Here is a 17,684-nt window from a genome sequence, read left to right as displayed (position 1 = left end):
ATCCCCTTGAGGTCCGTATCATGTTTCCCTGTCCCTCTGCAATACTCACCTGGTGCACTCAGGTCCTTGAACAAAAACAGTCCCAGGGATGGGTTTGTCTTTTCTTCAGAAATGTATCTTCTGAAGTTGGTCAATCAGGGAACACAGGGCTGTTCCCATTCTCAGGAAGGTGGGCTCCATCCTTCCCTGTTCCTGGCACCTGACCCACCAGTTAATGCAACTAAACCCAGAGCCCTTTTGGCAATATCAGCTGTGCAATCATGCATTTATCTCCAGATGTCCCTACTGGAATTGCAGTCAGGGTTCCACAGCCAGAAACATACCAAAGGCCCCGAGCCCTTCACCTGCCCACCTAGAGCTTTTTAATCACCTTTGATCTGATCTAAACAAATATATGACCATTCATGACACAAGGATGAGGGCCATTATGAAATGGGTGATTATGGCTGTGTTGTAGTGACATCTCTGGTACAGATCCTTGGGAAATGTCCTGGCTCTCAATGTCACAGCTTGGCTGCAGGGCCCCTCCCTGCTGCCTCTGTTCTTTACACGTGGAGTTGCCACAGTGAAGATAAGCTCGGACTGCTATGGGGTGAGAAGCACATCCAGAGTGTCATAAGGAGGGAAGATGTTTTGCCTGATATCGAGAAACAAGTAGCTCAAGTTCTACTAAAGGTTACTAAAGGTTCTTGGCCTCCCTCTCATGGGAGAAATCAGTATTGCCTTCTGCTGACAGTCTCCTGGGTCCCTGCAGCGGGTGGTTGGAGGAAGCTCTCAGGATAGTTGGTAAAGCTTTAAAGTGAACAGCCTCGACCTTTTCTTTGCAATAAGCACACCCAACACTGAAAGACCTTTTTATATCTATGGCAAGTTATAGCCTGATTGCTTTTGAATTCCATTCAGCTCAGTTGGCCAGAGCATGCTAACATGAAGGTTGTGGTTTTCATCCCCATATGGGCCATCCACTCACGAGCTGGGCTCTATGATCCTCATAGGTCCCTTCCAGCTCAAGATATTCTGTGATTCTTTGAATTAGAGCAGTAAAGAATGCCACAGTTGGTAAACCAATCCCTCCTTCCAGCCCTATCCGCAGGAGAGACAGAGGGGCCTTTTGCCTTCCCTTGCTCTTGTGTCACTGACCTTTGGTCACTCACAGGATTGCCAAACCTTCCATGCCTCCCAAGTGCCCATCAGAACCTGCTTTCTGCCTGCCCAGCCATCCCTTCCCCTCAGCAGAGTCCTGTCCCACACCATGCAGGGCCCTGGATGCGTCTGTCCAGCTCTTTCTCTGCTTCCTTCCCAGTCTCTATCAGTTTCTCCCATCTGGTCTCTCCCCTCCTGACCATGCAGCCCGTGAGATGTCAAGGAGCAGCCCAGCCATAACAGAAACTAGGTGGGCTGTGCAAATTTGCACAATAACTTGTGATCAGACAAATTAAAGAGCCAAAGACTTAATCACAGAATAATTTGCATTTTGAAGATCAGCTACTATGGTTGGAAAAAATGGGCAGTGACTCATAATTTTATTTCCCACACAAAGAAGAACTGGTGTGCCTGAAAAGCTTGGCTGCTTTTATTTTCCCATGATATTATCCTAATAATTATTATGCTAATTAAAGACATGCTGTCTCTTACATTCTTACACTTTTTATCACCATTGTCACTTTTTAATCCTTGACATTTCCATTTTCTAGCCCAAAATTAATCCCTTTCTGTTAGAAAATACATTCAAGAGTCTATCTTTGACCTGGAAACAAGGTATGAAGGTGATTCATTACTAGACCTCTGCTTCTTTTGAGATGAGGGGTAGAGACTCTCACAAAGACAACTCTTACTTCTCTGTGGCTTTGTTTGCAGTAATTTCACCTCTTGTAACCTGCTCAAGGAAAGATTCAGTTAAAAATGAGAATTAATCCTCTTCACACATTTACATGTTCTCCATGTAACAAATGAGTGAGATCTGATTCTGTTGGGTGCTGAGGGAACTGTGTGATGCTGATACTGAAATCAGTGGGAGACATGATCTCATAGAGGCTCGTTTTTGGTAAAGATCACATTTCTAAAGGACTCACTTTCATTTCATCACTTATCATTTTTCATCATAAATGAGCGAGAATGATGGCACAGTGGTAATTCTTCTGAGCAATATCCTTTTTGGTTCCCCAGACTACACAAAATGACTCTCTTAAACACAAAACTAATTCTGAACCATTACAAAAATCACAGGATGGTTTTAGTTGGAAGTGGCCTTAAAACTCATCTCATTTAGACCCCTGCCATGGGCAGGGACATCTTCCATTACTCCAGATTCTCCAAGCCCCGTCCAACCTGGCCTTGGGCACTTCAGGGATCCAGGGGCAGCCACAGCTTCTCTGGGAACCTGTGCCAGGGCCTCACCAGCATCGGCCTGCTGAGCGTCCCGTCTCGGGCGATCGGTGCCGGGATCGGGATCGGGATCGGGATCGGGATCGGGATCGGGATCGGTGCCGGGATCGGGATCGGGATCGGGATCGGGATCGGGATCGGGATCGGGATCGGGATCGGGATCGGTGCCGGGATCGGGATCGGGATCGGGATCGGGATCGGGATCGGGACCGGGATCGGGATCGGGGTCCTTGCCGGGGTCGGTGCCGGGTCCCGCCCGCTTCCCGCCTCTCTGTCCCGCCCCCGGGCCGCCCGGCCATGGCGGCGCGGCTGTGGCGGCTCTGCAATCTCCTCATGGCCGCCTTCTTCGGGCTGGCGGCCGCCGTGCAGGTGAGGCCGGGGTTCCCCTCCCGTCCCCTCCGCTCCCGTCCCGCGGAGCGCGGCCCTGGCCGGGCCGGCGGCTGCGGGGTCTCAGTGCGCGCCTCCCGCTGCAGGTGAACGACCCCGACGCGGGGCTGTGGACGGTGAGTACGGGCCGCCCTTCCCTTCCCCTTGAGCACCTCCTGCCCCGGAGGTCCCGGCGGCCCCAGCCCCGCTCACGCCCGTCCGATCCGGGGCCGCCGGAGGAAACGTCCGGGCTTCCAGCTGAAGAGCGGGCGGACCCCGGGAAAACGATGTCTCTACTGGAGCGACGGCTGAAATCCCACCGTGCTTCCATGATCTGCCTTATTTCACCCCAGTTCTGCCCCTGCAGAGCACCCCGAACTGCTCCCGCTCCTCCTGCCCGACGCTCCGCTGTGCCCATGGCCTGTGCTTGCCCTGAGTCTCCAGCGGGAGCCGCCTGCTGCCGCTCCCTTCGGCTGGGCCTCCAGGGGAGATGGGGAGCGAGCCCCGCTGCTGTGCCCGGCCCTGGGGACAGGCTGTGTGCGACAGGAGCTGCTGGCCGGGCACGGCTGCCCCTGCGTGCCCTGGAGTGTGCGAGCCCCTCTGACAGCGGCACCAAAGCGGGATGGAGGGTTTGGGGAGCCCAACCCTGTCCCGTCAGGATTCAGGGAAGGGGCTCTGCAGTGGTTGCTCAGGCAGCCAGTATTCTGTACCCCAGGAGCTGAGGAATAAGGGCTGGCTGTGAGCTGATGGCCGGGATTTTGGGTGGTGATGGTGAAGATGAGCACTAGCAGGCCCAGGGCATGCTGGATGGTGAGAGACTGGGATCTGCTCTGTGCCTCTGACAAACTGCTGCTGCTGCTGCTGGGCACTTCTGCTTCCTGGCCTTGCTAAGTTTTGCTACCGAGTAGATTTATATGTCATTAACAGGTTGTCTACTCAGTGCCAGCTGCCCTGACACTGCTTGTCAGCATCAACCCTTCAATAACAGGTATGATACTGGTGTGCAAAACCAGTCTCTGGTTTTTGAGTCTCTGCTCAAATTTTGCCCTCAAAAGGTTGTTGTTTGGCTTTTTTTTTTTTTTTAACTGAACCACAGATTAAAATCAGGCTGTGTGGAAACACATCCTGCTACCTTCTGAGGGCAAAAAGCTGCAGGACTTATTTCTCCAGAAGCTGGTCATTGCTTTGGTGCTGGTGGCTGGGCATGGTGCAGGTGAGGAGAGGAGCCCAGCAGAAAGCCCAGCTGCTGGGATGGGCCTGCCTTTGCACCCCAGTTCCAGCTTAAAGCAAAACTGGAGCAGCAGCCTGAGAGCATACTCTGAAGCTGGCTCTGTGTTGACCTTAGCACTTTAATTCACTTTGTTTCGTTGTAAATCTATGCTTTTGTTTATCTACCTCATGCAAGAGCAGCTGAACTTTGCACAGTCCTGTGAAAGTGCTAAAGGTCTTGTTCAGTGCCAGGTATTGCAGCTGCCCCACAGAGCAATGGGCAGCAATGGGAACATTCTAAGGCTGTGTTTCCAAGGGTGGGGGCTAATGGCAGTTCAGAGGATCATTCAGATCAAAATTGTTTCAAGACTTCAGAACGTAGTTAAGATTTCTGTATTTTAATTTAGAGGAAATAATTTTAATTAAGGCCATTTTATATACACAAAGTGACTGTATCTGTTCTGGATGAATACTTACGCCAAATAAACTAAAATCACACTTAAAAAAGAGAACCTTCAGGAGTGCACAGTATTGTCACAAATTATACCATTGCAGTCTTTTGGCATTTTGGCTACCTTAAGCTTATAAAGTGGCACCATTCCTAAGTTCAGAACTCATGAGGGTTGGTTGCTTGTGATATTGAATATTTCAGGAGAGGTCTACTGTGTAATAGGTGGCATAATGGCATTTGGCTGGTCAAGAGAATCTTCATGTTAAACTCATAGTTAGGGTTTTCCTTGTGCCAAGATCTGTGGAAAATAAAGATTATAATAGCACAACTTTTGTAAAACTGTAGGTTTATGTAAATTCACCAAGAGGTATTTGCCATTCAGTTCTCTAGAAGACCCAGATGGGTTTACTTCATGCTACATGATAGTGGCTAACAGTCTATTTTTTTCCCCAGACAATGGTGTTTGGAGGAGCCTCTGTGACCTTCATTCTGCTGGCTGTGTTGTTGGGACCATTGCCTTGGCTTGCTCTTTGTTTGCTTATGCTCAAGGAAACCTTTTTCATGAAGAGGAAGGCAGGTAAGCAGTGGGTTTTATTTGCCCCGCCCAAATCCAGCTCACCAGGCCATCTCCTCCTGGTGTCTCCTTCCAAAACTTTATTTCCTGGGCTGCTGAAGTGAGTGCTGTTGGTCCAGAGGAATTAGACCAAAGAGGAGGGACCATAATGCTCCAGACCAGTGACTCCTTGGACACAGGGAAGTGAACAGTCATTGCTTTCCTGATTGTGGCAGGCAGTTAGATTTACTTGTCTGGCTTTCACTGGGCACAAGCACAGTGAAACAGTTTTGTGTTCTTTTCCTGGACCTGTAGGAGTGATAATCAATGTTTTAAAAACCCTCGAGGCAATACCAAATGCATGTTTATCTGGCATGGGTTTTTGAGTCTTTCAAGGGGTTGAGGATGAGGGAGAATTTCTCACCTGGACATTCAGGAGTTGCCTAAATTGTAGGTGTTTGCTGAGTACTGAAGTGAAGCCCTGGCAGCTGCTTCTGTCCCTAATCACAGTCTGGAAAACTGGGATGTTGTTTTGCTCTGTTTCAATGAGAGAAATGTGTCTACTTTGCCTATGTTGATTAGAGAAATGTGCTATGGAATATAAGTCCAGCAGTAGAACAAAACATGGAGGCAGGAATTTGAATTTCTGCAGCTGTTTAGCTGTCATGTCGATTTGTAGATTTGTGGTGTGAAGCAAAGTTACTCTTTGTAAATACCTTTATAATTATAATCCTACCAAAATATATTGAACTTCTCCAAATGAGCAGCCACTACTGTTTTGGAGGCAAAATTTGTATTGTCGAAATGCAGACATCTGTTTGTATTATTTTCTGATCTGTTTTTTGTTTGGCTTTTTAGAGAGTTGTTTGGTCTGGTGATTATTACAATATGGATGAGTCTTTGTCGCAGTTCAGCAAAGTAAGTTTTATTTTCTCTTTTAGAATAATCCATTCCAATGTTCACATTTACTGACTAGTTCCTTGAAAACACACAGTCGATTTTGGCAGCTTGTTTTCCTGTTTCATGGCACCCTCTGAACCTTCCAGGTGCCAAGCAGTAGCAGCTGGTGCTACAGCCTGGAGGATCTTGCACAGATAAAAGTTGGGGCAGGGTAGAATATAAGTCTACAGAAAGCATTTTTTCTGGCCCTCTGCCATAATGGGGGCATTTTCCCTTTGCTTAAGATGCTTTTTAAAAATTCCCACTAGTTTCTGTAGCCTGAGCTGTCAGGAAATTCTTTATGCCTCTCCAGTAAAAGACTCTGATGATGAATCCATAGGAGCCCCGTTAAAGTGGCCAAAGGCTCTCTGCTGTCTTTCCAGCTGCAGGCAGATGTTAATGTTATGTGGTAACTGTAGTAGTGGCCAGGAAGGCCAAGGACATCCTGGCCTGTCCCAGCCATGGTGTGGTCAGCAGGATGAGGACAGTGCCTGTCACTTGTGCTGTCACTGCTGAGGCACTTGCAGTCCTGGGGTCAGGTTTGGGTACCTCACTTCAAAAAGGACCTTGAGGGACTGGACTGTGTCCAGGGAGGGGAACAGAGTTGGGGAAGGGTCTGGAGCACCAGGAGTCACCAAGGGAGCTGGAGTGGCCCAGTCTGGAGAAACGGAGGCTCAGGGGAGACCTTTTCACACTCTACAACTCCCTGACAGGAGGGTACAGCCAGGTGAGGGGCAGGCTCTGCTCCCAGACAACAAGGGACAGGACCAGAGGAAACAGCCTCAAGCTGTGCCAGGGGAGGTTGAGATTAGATCCTAGGGAAAATTCATTCACTGAAAGAGTGGTCAAGCATTGGCATGGGCTTCCCAGAGAGGTGGTGGAGTCACCATTCCTGGAAGTGTTCAAAATAAACGACTGGATGTGGCACTGCACCAGAGGGCTTAGTGGGCATGGTGGTATGCAGTCCAAGGTTGGACTTGATGATCATGGAGGTCTTTCTCAACCTTAAAGATTCAGTGATTTGAAGTAGCTCTGTTGGATTTGTTCTGTTACAGGAGTCCCCTGGGAGGAGTTCGCTTGGTTGCTGCAGTTGTCGTTGCCCTCTTCCCCTTTGTTTCGTGGCTGTACATTTATGTGAACAAAGACATGCGAGAGTCTTGGCCAACACACTGCAAAACAGTGATGTAATTGGGTGGGAGAAAGTCTACAGTAACTATGCTGACCTTACTTGCCTTTGTTTTTGGTGCTTAACAAAAGGTGTCAGTTTGATGGGACCCAAGAATACCTGGCTGCTTCCAGCAGTGCCAGCTGAGAATTGATAAAATGTTGAGGAACACACAAATGTGAGTAGGGAATTTTTCAATGGAAACTGTTCACCTTGCTGTTTCTTATATTTTCCAAGCACCATTGATCTAATGTCTGTTCTGATGGTATATTCAAGATATCATTGCATCCCTGGCTCACTCTCCAATCACCTCATAGTTTGGGAAATCTACTATTCTGTAGCATAAGGGACAAGTAAAGCAAATACTATTTTAATAAATTACTATTTACAGCCATAGAACTTTCAAAGGTGTGCCTGGATAATCCATTTCAAACTTATGGGAAAACTGAGCAGTCTATATTTCTGTCCTGTGCTAAAATCGTATGTAGAATATATCTGAAAAAAATATTTTTGCTGTTATCTGTAACTGAAAGTCACTGGTTTTACTGAGTAATAAACACTATTTTTTTAAAGAAAACTCAATGGAAGTCTCAATATCTTTTATTTTCTGGGAGATGCATATTCAAGCCTGTCACCAGCAGATGTGGGCACTGTCACAATTCTGCTGTTCACTTGATTTTTCTTGGAAAGCAGGACCCATGGAGTAGCCCTGCAGCAGCAAGCATGTCCCACTATCCATCCTGGAGAAGGAAGCACAGGTGGAAATACAGGACTCAGGAGCTGGCTGAAACAGAGGCAGGACCGCTCCAGGTGTAACACACACGTTTATTTAGATGGGTGTCAGGGTTTGCTCTCTCAGCACTGCTGCAGGTGATGCCAGCTGTGCACACACGGCACAGCTGCTGTATCTGCAGCATTCCATGGTGCAGCACAGACAGTCTCTATTCTCCTTAGGCTCAGCTTTTTCTGAGGATTACTTTAGTCTTTTAAAGCAATGTTGGAAGACTGAATTAGGCTACAGGCTGGATATATTCTGCCAGACATGAGACCTCACTGTAATGTTCACAGAAAATAAATAAATAGATGTGGCTGGGAATTCTTTTATAAATAAATGTATTTATTTATAAGTAAATAAAGGTTAAAGCTCTGCATGCTTTAATGTTTACTGAGAGAACAGCAGTGGGGCTTTTTTTGAACAACATTTGTTATATGGTTTGCATCTTTTCACAGTTGCAATCCAGTCCGGATTGGGTGTTTGAAATCAATATTCTGCCTTCCAGTATTTCAACTACTGGCCTTCTGTAGCTCCAAAAAGAAATCAGGTGCTTTCTTACAGAAACCTAATTTCTAGAATTCTGTATCCAAGAGAAAAACGCCTGAGCTAAAGCAATAAGGATCAGCCATGCACAGCTTTCTAAAAGCAAACAGCTGAATCTCCTACATTTTTGTCCGAGTCCTTCCTGAAGAAGAGCAATCTGTATTTTCCTGGTATTTCAGAAATGCATCACTCTGTCAGGAATTCTGCCTCTTCCCTTCAGAACCATTTTATCTTCGTAGACGTAGATAGTTCCGAAGGCGTTGCTGTCGGGCGGGGTCTCGATCACGCCCTCCAGGGTGAGGTGATGAACTCCGTGACAGTCCAGACAGTAGGCGCCGTCGTGCAGGTGCCCTGCGAGGACGCACACCACGCTCTGGTGCGCGTGTATCACCGACAGGGCAGCCTCGTAATTCCAGGCCAGGCAAACCCCATTGGAAGCAGAGGGATGAAGGGGCACGTGAGCTGCAGTCCGGAGGGAAAGAAAAGAAGAGAGTTAAACTGTAACAAATCTGCCCCATTGCTGGCAAGTTCAGCCATGCAAATGAGTCCAGAAAGCTCGCCCCCAGAGTGAGGCATGGGTGCTGTTCTGCTCTTCCATGGGTTCCATCTGTACCTCACCAGACCAACTACATGTTTTCTGTAGCTAACAATTTTTTTGCCTGCATATTTCCATGGGAATATACACTCCCCATAAAATACTAGCTTTAAGAGCTCTTCCAACATAAACCATTCTGATAGTCTATTTATCCCCCTCCATATCCACCTACCCATAACTATAACTTTTTCTTGGTTTTCATCAGAGAACTTGAGGACTTCGTTGAACCAGTCCAGCTGGGCTTGGCTAAATCCTCCATTAAATGCTACAAAATGAGGTTCTTTGAGCCCTGCAATGAAGAAGAAGGTTAGGCACAAATGCATACACCTCCCATGGCTCCTCTGTTTGCCTTACGTAAATCTGCTTAGTTTATTCTCTGAACCTTTGGGGGTTTTCTTGCATTTCTTGTATCAAAACTCCAGCCGTCTTGCACAAAGAAGAAGATTATTTGTTGTTGGGAAGGACGAGAATTTAATGAAGGAGTTGTGCAGATATACAGAAGGTTCTATAGAAATAAAAACAAGTTTTGATATAGAAGAAAACAATTGCTGAGCCAGTCTTACTGGGTAACTAGAAGGCAAAGAGCAAGTGAGTTGGAAGGGTCTTTTATGGCTTAGAGGAAAGGATAAATCCACCTCAAACAAAAGATGTTTTTACCAAACAAAAGGATTTTCATAGGCAAATAAGAAATGTTGCAAGTAGAGAAAATATCTCAGAATTTTCCACTGCAACAAAACTGAAAAACAACTTCCAGCTTAAACTATAACATACTAATCTTTTGTGATTGGAAATAGTGACATGAATATGGTAATGTTAGTAGTTAGGATAGGCTATAGGTAATAGTAAAAGTATTGACTGGTTGTCATGTATTAAGATGCTCTGTAATGAAAAGTATATAATGCATTGTAACCAGAATTAGAATCGGGCTTCAGGACACACGGCTTGCCCATAGCCAGCAGCTATAGGCTCACCCACGACCCCCAACTGCTGTAACCTCATCTATGCAATAAACAACATTTTGAGAGCCGTCTGAAGCCTCCGTCTCTCCGTCAGGCTCTTACAGTTTGTTAGTGTTTTCGGGAGCTTTGGTCACACTACACAAACAGGGTTTCCACTGCTGAATGTCCCCATGGCATGGGACAGGGTGGGCACAACTCGGTGCTCTGTGACAGCCGCTTCCCAGCAGCTGCGTCGAGTTCCGACACTGCAGGGCACATAGCACAGCACAGCCCCAGCCCAGAGGCACCGCGGCAGCCCCGGGTGTGCGGGGAGCATCTCCGACGTCGGGAGGCGGCGGAGATGGGAGCAATGGGGCACACGCTTGAGCATCCCGCTGTCAGCACCGGGAGCTCCGGACAGCGAAGGTGCGGCCGCCCGCGCCCCGGCCAGGCCGGAGGTACCTTCGGGGCTGTTGAGGTCATCGTTGGGGTTCTTCTCCCGCAGCAGCCGCAGGGACTCCTGGTAGCGGAGGCTGCCGGGGTCCGTGCCCAGGGTGCTCGTGTCGTAGGCGTCGAGCACGACGAGGCGGAGGCGCGGGGCCGGGCTGCAGTGATAGGCGTGGCATTCCCTGTCCGCCGGCCCGGCCGAGCCCCCCGCGGCCCGGCTGTACAGCCCGGTCTGCACCAGCCGCGCCCGGCTGAAGTTGTAGAGCTCGTGGTTGCCCCACGCGTGGTGAACCGGCACAGAGAGCTGCCCCAGGACATCCAGCACCTGCTGCAAGGCGCTCTCGGCCTCGCCGCGCCGGGCGTTCTGCCCGTCGATGCTATCGCCCAGCTGCAGCACGAAGTCTATCGGCGGGCTCTCGCAGGCCCACGCCCGGACCGCCTCCTGCAGCAGGCGCAGGCTGTGCCGGTAGTAGCGCCGCCGGTAGCCGCCGAAGTTGTAGCCGTCCTCCGCATCCGCGAACTGGATGTCAGCGATGACCCCGAAGGCGAGGCGCGGCGCAGTCTGCATGGCGGCCTCGGGCGGGCCGGAAGGGGCGGTGCGGCCAGCGCCAACATGGCGGGGGCGGCGGCGGGGCTGTGGCGGCTCCGGGCGGGCGCGCTGCGGGCCCGTGCGGGGCTGTGGCCGCTGCCGGGCCCGGCCGTGCGGGGCTGGGCGCTGCTGCCCGTGCCACGCAGCCGCTTGTTGTCGCAGCTGCCGCCGGGCCGCGGGCCGCGGGCGGGCGCCCAGAGGCGGGTGAGTGAGGGACGGAGGGAGCGCGGGCGGCGGGCCGGGCCGTGCCCTGAGCGGTCACCAAACAAACCCCTTGTCCCCGCAGCTCGTGTCGTGGAAGTCGCTGGCGGCCACCGTGGTGCTGGGGGGAGGGCTGCTGGCCGGCATGAAGGTGATGAAGCGGCACAAGGAGGAGGGTGAGTGCGGGGTGCGGGAGGAGCGCCGGGAGTGTCGCGTTTCGTGTTCGGACGAAGCGTTTTTCGTGTTCAAATGATGTAGGGTTTTGCAGTCAGATATATTTTACCTGCTTGGACACCGTCACTGTTTCGCAGCTTCGTGTGTTTACGGAAGTGCCGCAGAAAGTTTTCAAAAATGAAAAGCAATTCGAGGTTGAGCGTTTTAAAGTTCCTAGGTTGGAGCAGTTGTGTTTGGCCGCCCGCTGTGCCCGCCTGTGCAGCGCAGACACGGAGCTGGGCGCTCGCTGGGTTCCTGCCCTGCCGCCCGGGAGCTTTGCCCTCTCTGCAGGAGCTGCCCGCACGTTTCCTTTTCATCCATTTACTGTTGAAAACAGAGGTATTGCAGCTTTTAGGGTATGTTCAGTTTTCAACGCATGCTGGTTTCACAGCAGGCCAGATATTTGTCTTTATTTTTCCCTTTTTAAGCAAAAATGCAGGTGGGTAACAATGAAAGATAATAGCATATTTCAAGGGCATGTAGTGATATATTTGATTTTGTCCAAAAGGAGCGCTTTCTAGAAGGCATGTGCACATTGGGTTTCTGTGTGACAGGCGTTGGTGGATCTTGACGTGCCCCTGAGCAGTGTCTGACTCGCTGCTCCCCGGGAAGCACTGTGCATTGTGACATGGGTGTGTTTAATTCCCACTTGTGTTTTGTAGAGCTGGAGAAGGAACGAAACCGAGGCATTGGGAAGCCGCTGCTGGGAGGGCCCTTCTCACTCATCAGTCATGAGGGACAGCCCAGGACCAGCAAGGACTACATTGGCCAGTGGGTGCTGATCTACTTTGGCTTCACTCACTGCCCTGACATCTGTCCTGATGAACTGGAGAAAATGGTTGCAGTGGTAGATGAAATTGGTATGGGAATTCAGTTGGTGTAAGGGTCTGTAAACAGGGCTTTTGAGAGGGTCAGTTTTATTCGGAAAAAATACCACAAATGGTGAAAACTGGTATTTTTTTTTTTTTTAATGCTGCTGGCTATTATTCAGTAATTGAATTAATTGCTAAGGGGTACACAAATCAATCCCTAGGGTCATTAGGGTCTGATATGACAGCATTGATCTTTCCACAGCAGTGGAGGCAGGTTACAGGGAATACATTGCATTGTATTTTTGCCAAGAAGTGACTGTGAGGTATATTAGGATTTTTTTCCTTCTGTTTTGTTCGTCTCTATGAGAGTCTCTCCTGAAGCAGAGTGGCTGTGCTGTGGAATGGAGGGAGGAGGAAGGCTCTGTGTTGGCTGTGTTTTCTTAGCCTGCAGGCCCTGAAGAATTACTGAGCAGGGTTAATAGTACCCCAGCATAGGGCAAATCAGACCAAAGTGAAGGCTTTGGCTGGAACATGAAGGAAAGAGCCTGGATTGTGTTTTCACGTTTTCTCCTGCTCCACCAACCCAGCGTGCCTTCCCTGTGTCAGCCAGTGTTCTAAAACATGCATCACACCACAGCATCTTCTGCAGCAGAGCCAATCTGTCATCCCTGCTGACATCCTGAGCAGGGCAGGGCCTCTGGCTGGGGGGCTGGAAGCTCCCAGCACAGACACAGAGCATTACATCTCATGGCATTTGCTTCCTTCACAAATTTACACAAAGCTGCACAAAATGGTCTTTTTTTAGTCACTAGGGGTGGGCTTGGATTGATGTTACATGCCTGTGAGCTTGTTTTAAGGAAGATGAGAGATGATACCTGATTTTCTAAAATAAATAATAATTGTTAATGTCACAGATCGAATTCCGTCTTTGCCTAATCTGACCCCACTCTTCATCACCATTGATCCTGAGAGGGACAGCCAAGAAGCCATTGCCAGATATGTTAAAGGTATTCCTGCTTTCTTCCTCCATGTCTCATAGCATGTAGTACAGAGCACTGAAAAGGAGTCTCTTGAAGGGATTCTTTTCACTTAAATGTGTAAATGTCTGCTTTCTCTCCAGAATTTTCTCCGAAGCTGGTGGGATTGACTGGTAGCAAGGCACAGATTGACCAAGTGGCTAAAGCATACCGTGTGTACTACAGTGAAGGGCCCAAGGATGAGGACAACGATTACATAGTAAGTAAAAGGAGCCTTTGTTCACTGAAAGACTGTGGATAAGAGCAGCATGTACATTTTAAAACCAGCTATTGGATCTTTACTGAAGCCCCATGTGCAGCGATATGTTAAGCTGTCAGAACCACAATGCCCTCCTACAAGGTCAGAACCTTACCAAAATATGTTCTGAACAATCTCAGAAATTCATAGTAGCACAGGAACTAGCAAGCTTGGCAATAGTAGAATTTATTTCTGATCTGTTACATTTGACTGGCCTATGTGCTCCAAAGTCGCTGTGATTTCTCACTTCTAATGCAGCTGAACTCAGAGCACGGCTGTGTTTCAGTCCTGAGCAATCATGCTTCCAGCACCAGAACTCTGTGTCTTTCTGAGACATCTGAGAAAGATGTTGTCACGGTTAGGTGCTTAAATAGATTTGCAGTGGAATTAATTTTGATATAAATTCAATTAGAATATCTGGGATGTCATGGGTGAGGCTGCGTCAGTGCGCCGGCAGGGAGCGCCCCTGTCCCGCATGTCCATGTATCCCACTGCCTGTCCCGATCCCGATCCCCCATGTCCCTGTATCCCACTGCCTGTCCCGATCCCTCATCTCCCTTCTGAGCTGGTGTGCTGTGATTTTATGGTCTCTCCTACCAAGCCACGCTGTGCTCTCTTGCAGGTGGATCACACAATAATTATGTACCTCGTGGGCCCTGATGGTGACTTTGTGGATTACTATGGCCAGAATAAGAAGAGTGCTGAGATTTCGGCTTCTGTTGCTGCACACATGAGAAAATACAGATCCTAAATCAGAAGGTCTTCAAAGGTTGCTGTGAATGTCACCTGTGGGTTTGGCTGTGATTGGACTTTGGAGTTAAAGCAGAAGCATACTAATGTAACATCCTGTCAAGCAGGTCTCCTTTCTTCCAAATAAGAAAGGCATCCATGTTTCTGCAATTTCCATGACCAAAAATCTCTACAGAGCCCTCACCGTGGATATAATTTCCAACAAGATCTTGGGTACAGAATGAAATTTTGGACTTCTCTGAAACGTTGTTGGGAGCAAAGGATGGAAAGCATTTGTGGCTTGGGAAGAACATGTGTGTTGCTGGTAAAATATTGCTGGTAAAAAAATTGCTGGTCTGGAAAGACAACACCAAGGACAGCAGTCACTGCAGGAGGATTACTTGATGCAAAGCCATGGGGCCATGGCGTTCTCAGAGGAGCTCTGCCCTCTGTTTCTCTGCATTGTTTTGCCTTCTGGGAGAGGCAGTTGCACTATTAGAAGCTGGGGAGCCTTAAGAGTGCTTCTTTATCCAGGTTAAGAAGGTGAAGAGCACTGAAAGCACTGGCAGCTTCCACGCATGGGACCAGCCCTTTAGCAAGCCTCATCATTTCATCTGAATGCAGAAATGAAATGTATTTTTCTGGTGATTTTTTCCAGGTGAACACTGTTCACTTGTAAGGAAAAGAGAATTGGGTTGCAAATAGGTTTTTGTTCTGGTGCAAATGATTGTGTGTGTAGTTGCTCTGCTTGTGCTGTGCTGAGCAGGGAAGTGGGGAGGGTGCAGGGGGGCTGTGTCCATGCAGAGGGCTGGTAATTAGATACATTTAATGCAATGCAGCATTTGAAAATAAAGATTGATTTGTATAGGCAGTATATATTTTTATTTCCTTAGGTTTAACTAGAATATCATCAGAACTTTGTATACTGGTCAAACTTCATATTCTTGCTCTGCTTTCCTTCTTTTTAGAAAGCAGTACTTATTTCTAGTCTTGCCCATCAGGGGCTGAATGTTCCTTTTTAAGCTGAACCTCAGAGAATGGTCCACAGGAGACAAACCAGAACAGTTCTTGGTGTGAGTTCCAGAGTCTTAGACTGAGCACAGGTGTTGCTGCAGATAGCACTGGTGTTCTCCTGAGTGTGGGGGTTGGAAGAGAGCATTCCCATTCAAGGGAAGGTGCAAAGCCTGTGGAAAATCCCTGTCTTTCCAAAATTGCAAAAAATAGTAAACTTCACCTATTTCAGAGCAGTGGCATCTCCCATGCATTTTTACATATATTGGTTACTTGTTCTCTTCCATGACTTTCATCTTCAGGTCTGTATTTATTTGGTCCCTTGTGATTTATTTGTGTTTGTGGAGTCCTCAGGACCCATCTCTGCCCCATCTCTTACTATCCTGTGGCTGTGCTCTGCACAGCAGCCTTTGTCTGCCCTTCTCAAGGTCTCTGCTGTCGTACCAGGCCTGTATTTTAAATATTGCAGCAGTGTGTTAGGGCCAAATACCTTTTCTGCACAGAGGACAGTCTGGAAAATCATGATTGTTAAAGCAATGGTAAGTAAAAATAAATCAGTTAAAGCACCTGCTCAGAAGAAAGAATTGGTGTTAGAGCTGAGCCAAGTTAAAGTAGAATTTGGACAAGGCAAAGCTCTGTCCTGAGGCTTTGCAAAGTCAGCACATGAGCTGCAGCTTGGAAAGAGTCACCTGTTACACTGATTTCTCTAAAGCTCTTTTGCAGCTGACTCGTACTACAGAGACAAATACAGGATTCCTGTCTTCTCCCAAATGTTTTGGCAGCAGTGTCGTGTCCTTTGCCTTGTTTTTCTGTGCCTTGAAAGGCAGAACCAGCTGACCCAGGAAGCTTGTGGCAGATGGGGGAGTGTGGCAAAGGCCCAGGAAGATTTCAGATGGAAGGACATGTCCCTTGCCTCATGGCAGTGGGAGCAGTGGATGTCGTGCTTTTTTCAGCCTCCCAGTTTGACCATGCCCATCACTTTTCCCTTGGCTTTTCCAGGAGGGAGACTTTCTTTGGAACTGAAGAGTTTTATTTTTGTTGTTATGTTTGGTTGTGGGGTTTTGTTGTTCTTTGGCATTTGTTTTTTTTTTTCTTTATTTGGAGTTTTGTTTGTTTATTAAAAACCCAGAAATGCTGTTTAGGTAACTGTTAGGATTTCCCTGCCCCATTCAGTGACAGCAGGGAGCACAGATGTGTTCCCTGCATGTTTAGGAGGCCCAAGGGTTGTGCTAAGTGCTCACTGGGAGGAGGCAGAGTTGGTCAGGGAGGGGAAGGGGATGTGCTTGAGGTGCTTGGAGATGCTTTGTCAGTGGATATTCAATATTTTTCCAGTCCAGTATTAGAAATGAAGCAAATTCCCTCTGTACTCATTGTACCCAAATTCCCTGTATCCCCAAGTGCAGTGCCCAGCCCACAGGGAGGGAGCTCAGCTCTGCAGGGAAGGTTTGTGACAGGGCTCCTCTCTTGGGGCTGTGCTGCGTGCTGGCGTGGGGCCGAGCTGGGCCAGGCTGCCCAAGCTGGGTCTCCTCTCTGGAAACTTTTCCAGGTGACAGGTTTTGTTTGGGAACCAGATTTGTTGGAGTCTGGTGCTGTGCAAGGTGAACCTGTGTTCCCCAAGGCCAGCAGGGCCCCCTGGGTACCCCACAGACAGGGGGAGGACAGAGCACAGTCCTGGCAGGGGCCAATCCACAGAGCTCTGCTGTGTGTGCCCACAGCACACCCAGCCTTGGCCTGCTTGTCCTGGAAAATACCAGTGGAAAACAGCATCTCCTTTGAGGGTCTGATATCCATAACCCCAGCTGAGGAGCTGCTGCCATCCCAGTCCGGGGACCAGTGACAAGATGTCTGAGGAATGAGGATCGGCTCCATTTGTCTACCCAAGGAAGGCAACACATTCCTCATAGCCTGCATAGCCCATGGAGGAGCTCAGTTAATGAGTGATACTTAAGCCACAGGGGTGAAGCTTGGCTGTTTTAGGAGTGTTCTCAGCACCAGCATGGGAAGAATCAGGGCCTGAAGAGCTGCAGAGACAGTGACCTTAAACAACTGCAAAAGGCCTGTGATGCATTTTCAGTCCAGGTCATGGAAAGACTCAGGTAAGAAGGACTCTCAGGAGGTCTGTAGTACCCAGAGCTACTTCATCCTTGTTCACAGCCTGAGGAAGACAGCAAGTCTTCCTCATCCCCAGCTTGGGTCAAGGTCATGTGTGGATGGAGATGCTGTTGCTTTTTGTTCCCTTCTCCAGTGCCTTTGAAGATAGCTACATTTTCTGAGCCTTTTCTCCCTCATCAGACCTACATGGTCCCAGCACCAACCCTGCATTCCAAAGATGTGCTCCCATCAGCCACAGTCAGGATGTGGGATGAATGAAGGCTCTCATGTGGTCTTCAGTGCACTGCAGGATGGAGCTGGAGGCTGAGAATTGAGTTGGAGTCTTGACCACCTCTCTGCAAATCAGGATGTGTTTTCAGTCAGGTAGAACTAGCGA

General features: G+C 48.7%; 3 protein-coding genes across 4 annotated transcripts; 2 read left to right on the top strand and 1 right to left on the bottom strand.

The window, feature by feature from the left end:
- The first annotated feature begins 2,656 nt into the window (after nt 1–2,656).
- Nucleotides 2,657–7,645, top strand: TMEM220 (transmembrane protein 220). Of its 2 annotated transcripts, XM_014886859.2 has the most exons (6): nt 2,657–2,754; nt 2,859–2,888; nt 3,679–3,739; nt 4,865–4,988; nt 5,823–5,882; nt 6,959–7,645. In XM_014886859.2, exons 1-6 carry the CDS (start codon nt 2,683–2,685, stop codon nt 7,089–7,091), a joined length of 480 nt encoding a protein of 159 aa, XP_014742345.1. In that variant the 5' UTR covers nt 2,657–2,682; the 3' UTR covers nt 7,092–7,645. The 2 variants fall into 2 exon arrangements, with proteins under 2 accessions (XP_014742345.1, XP_088032747.1); XM_088176621.1 differs by lacking the exons at nt 2,657–2,754; nt 2,859–2,888 and adding an exon at nt 3,375–3,561.
- A 519-nt stretch (nt 7,646–8,164) lies between these two features.
- ADPRM (ADP-ribose/CDP-alcohol diphosphatase, manganese dependent) lies at nt 8,165–10,951 on the bottom strand. The gene is made up of 3 exons (XM_014886829.2): nt 10,382–10,951; nt 9,154–9,270; nt 8,165–8,848 (listed from the first exon to the last, which is right to left on the bottom strand). Exons 1-3 carry the CDS (start codon nt 10,932–10,934, stop codon nt 8,562–8,564), a joined length of 957 nt encoding a protein of 318 aa, XP_014742315.1. The 5' UTR covers nt 10,935–10,951; the 3' UTR covers nt 8,165–8,561.
- A 15-nt stretch (nt 10,952–10,966) lies between these two features.
- Nucleotides 10,967–15,059, top strand: SCO1 (synthesis of cytochrome C oxidase 1). Its single transcript, XM_014886858.2, has 6 exons — nt 10,967–11,159; nt 11,242–11,332; nt 12,032–12,229; nt 13,096–13,188; nt 13,302–13,417; nt 14,079–15,059. Exons 1-6 carry the CDS (start codon nt 10,980–10,982, stop codon nt 14,205–14,207), a joined length of 807 nt encoding a protein of 268 aa, XP_014742344.2. The 5' UTR covers nt 10,967–10,979; the 3' UTR covers nt 14,208–15,059.
- The last annotated feature ends 2,625 nt before the right edge of the window (nt 15,060–17,684 follow it).

This window comes from Sturnus vulgaris, chromosome 20, assembly GCF_052056855.1.
Source record: "Sturnus vulgaris isolate bStuVul1 chromosome 20, bStuVul1.hap1, whole genome shotgun sequence".
NCBI lineage: Eukaryota > Metazoa > Chordata > Aves > Passeriformes > Sturnidae > Sturnus > Sturnus vulgaris.
This window is presented reverse-complemented; position numbering and strand designations above follow the sequence as displayed.

What these genes read in the sequence shown, in the direction of transcription:
- SCO1 (XM_014886858.2), top strand. Translation starts at nt 10,980, where the DNA reads ATGGCGGGGGCGGCGGCGGGGCTGTGGCGGCTCCGGGCGGGCGCGCTG. An exon ending in GGGCGGGCGCCCAGAGGCGG is followed by an intron (nt 11,160 to 11,241) that starts GTGAGTGAGGGA and finishes TTGTCCCCGCAG; the next exon opens with CTCGTGTCGTGGAAGTCGCT. An exon ending in ATGAGGACAACGATTACATA is followed by an intron (nt 13,418 to 14,078) that starts GTAAGTAAAAGG and finishes GCTCTCTTGCAG; the next exon opens with GTGGATCACACAATAATTAT.
- ADPRM (XM_014886829.2), bottom strand. Translation starts at nt 10,934, where the DNA reads ATGCAGACTGCGCCGCGCCTCGCCTTCGGGGTCATCGCTGACATCCAG. An exon ending in TGACCTCAACAGCCCCGAAG is followed by an intron (nt 9,271 to 10,381) that starts GTACCTCCGGCC and finishes TCTTCATTGCAG; the next exon opens with GGCTCAAAGAACCTCATTTT. An exon ending in AGAAAAAGTTATAGTTATGG is followed by an intron (nt 8,849 to 9,153) that starts GTAGGTGGATAT and finishes TCCGGACTGCAG; the next exon opens with CTCACGTGCCCCTTCATCCC.
- TMEM220 (XM_014886859.2), top strand. Translation starts at nt 2,683, where the DNA reads ATGGCGGCGCGGCTGTGGCGGCTCTGCAATCTCCTCATGGCCGCCTTC. An exon ending in TTTCATGAAGAGGAAGGCAG is followed by an intron (nt 4,989 to 5,822) that starts GTAAGCAGTGGG and finishes TTGGCTTTTTAG; the next exon opens with AGAGTTGTTTGGTCTGGTGA. An exon ending in CTTTGTCGCAGTTCAGCAAA is followed by an intron (nt 5,883 to 6,958) that starts GTAAGTTTTATT and finishes GTTCTGTTACAG; the next exon opens with GAGTCCCCTGGGAGGAGTTC.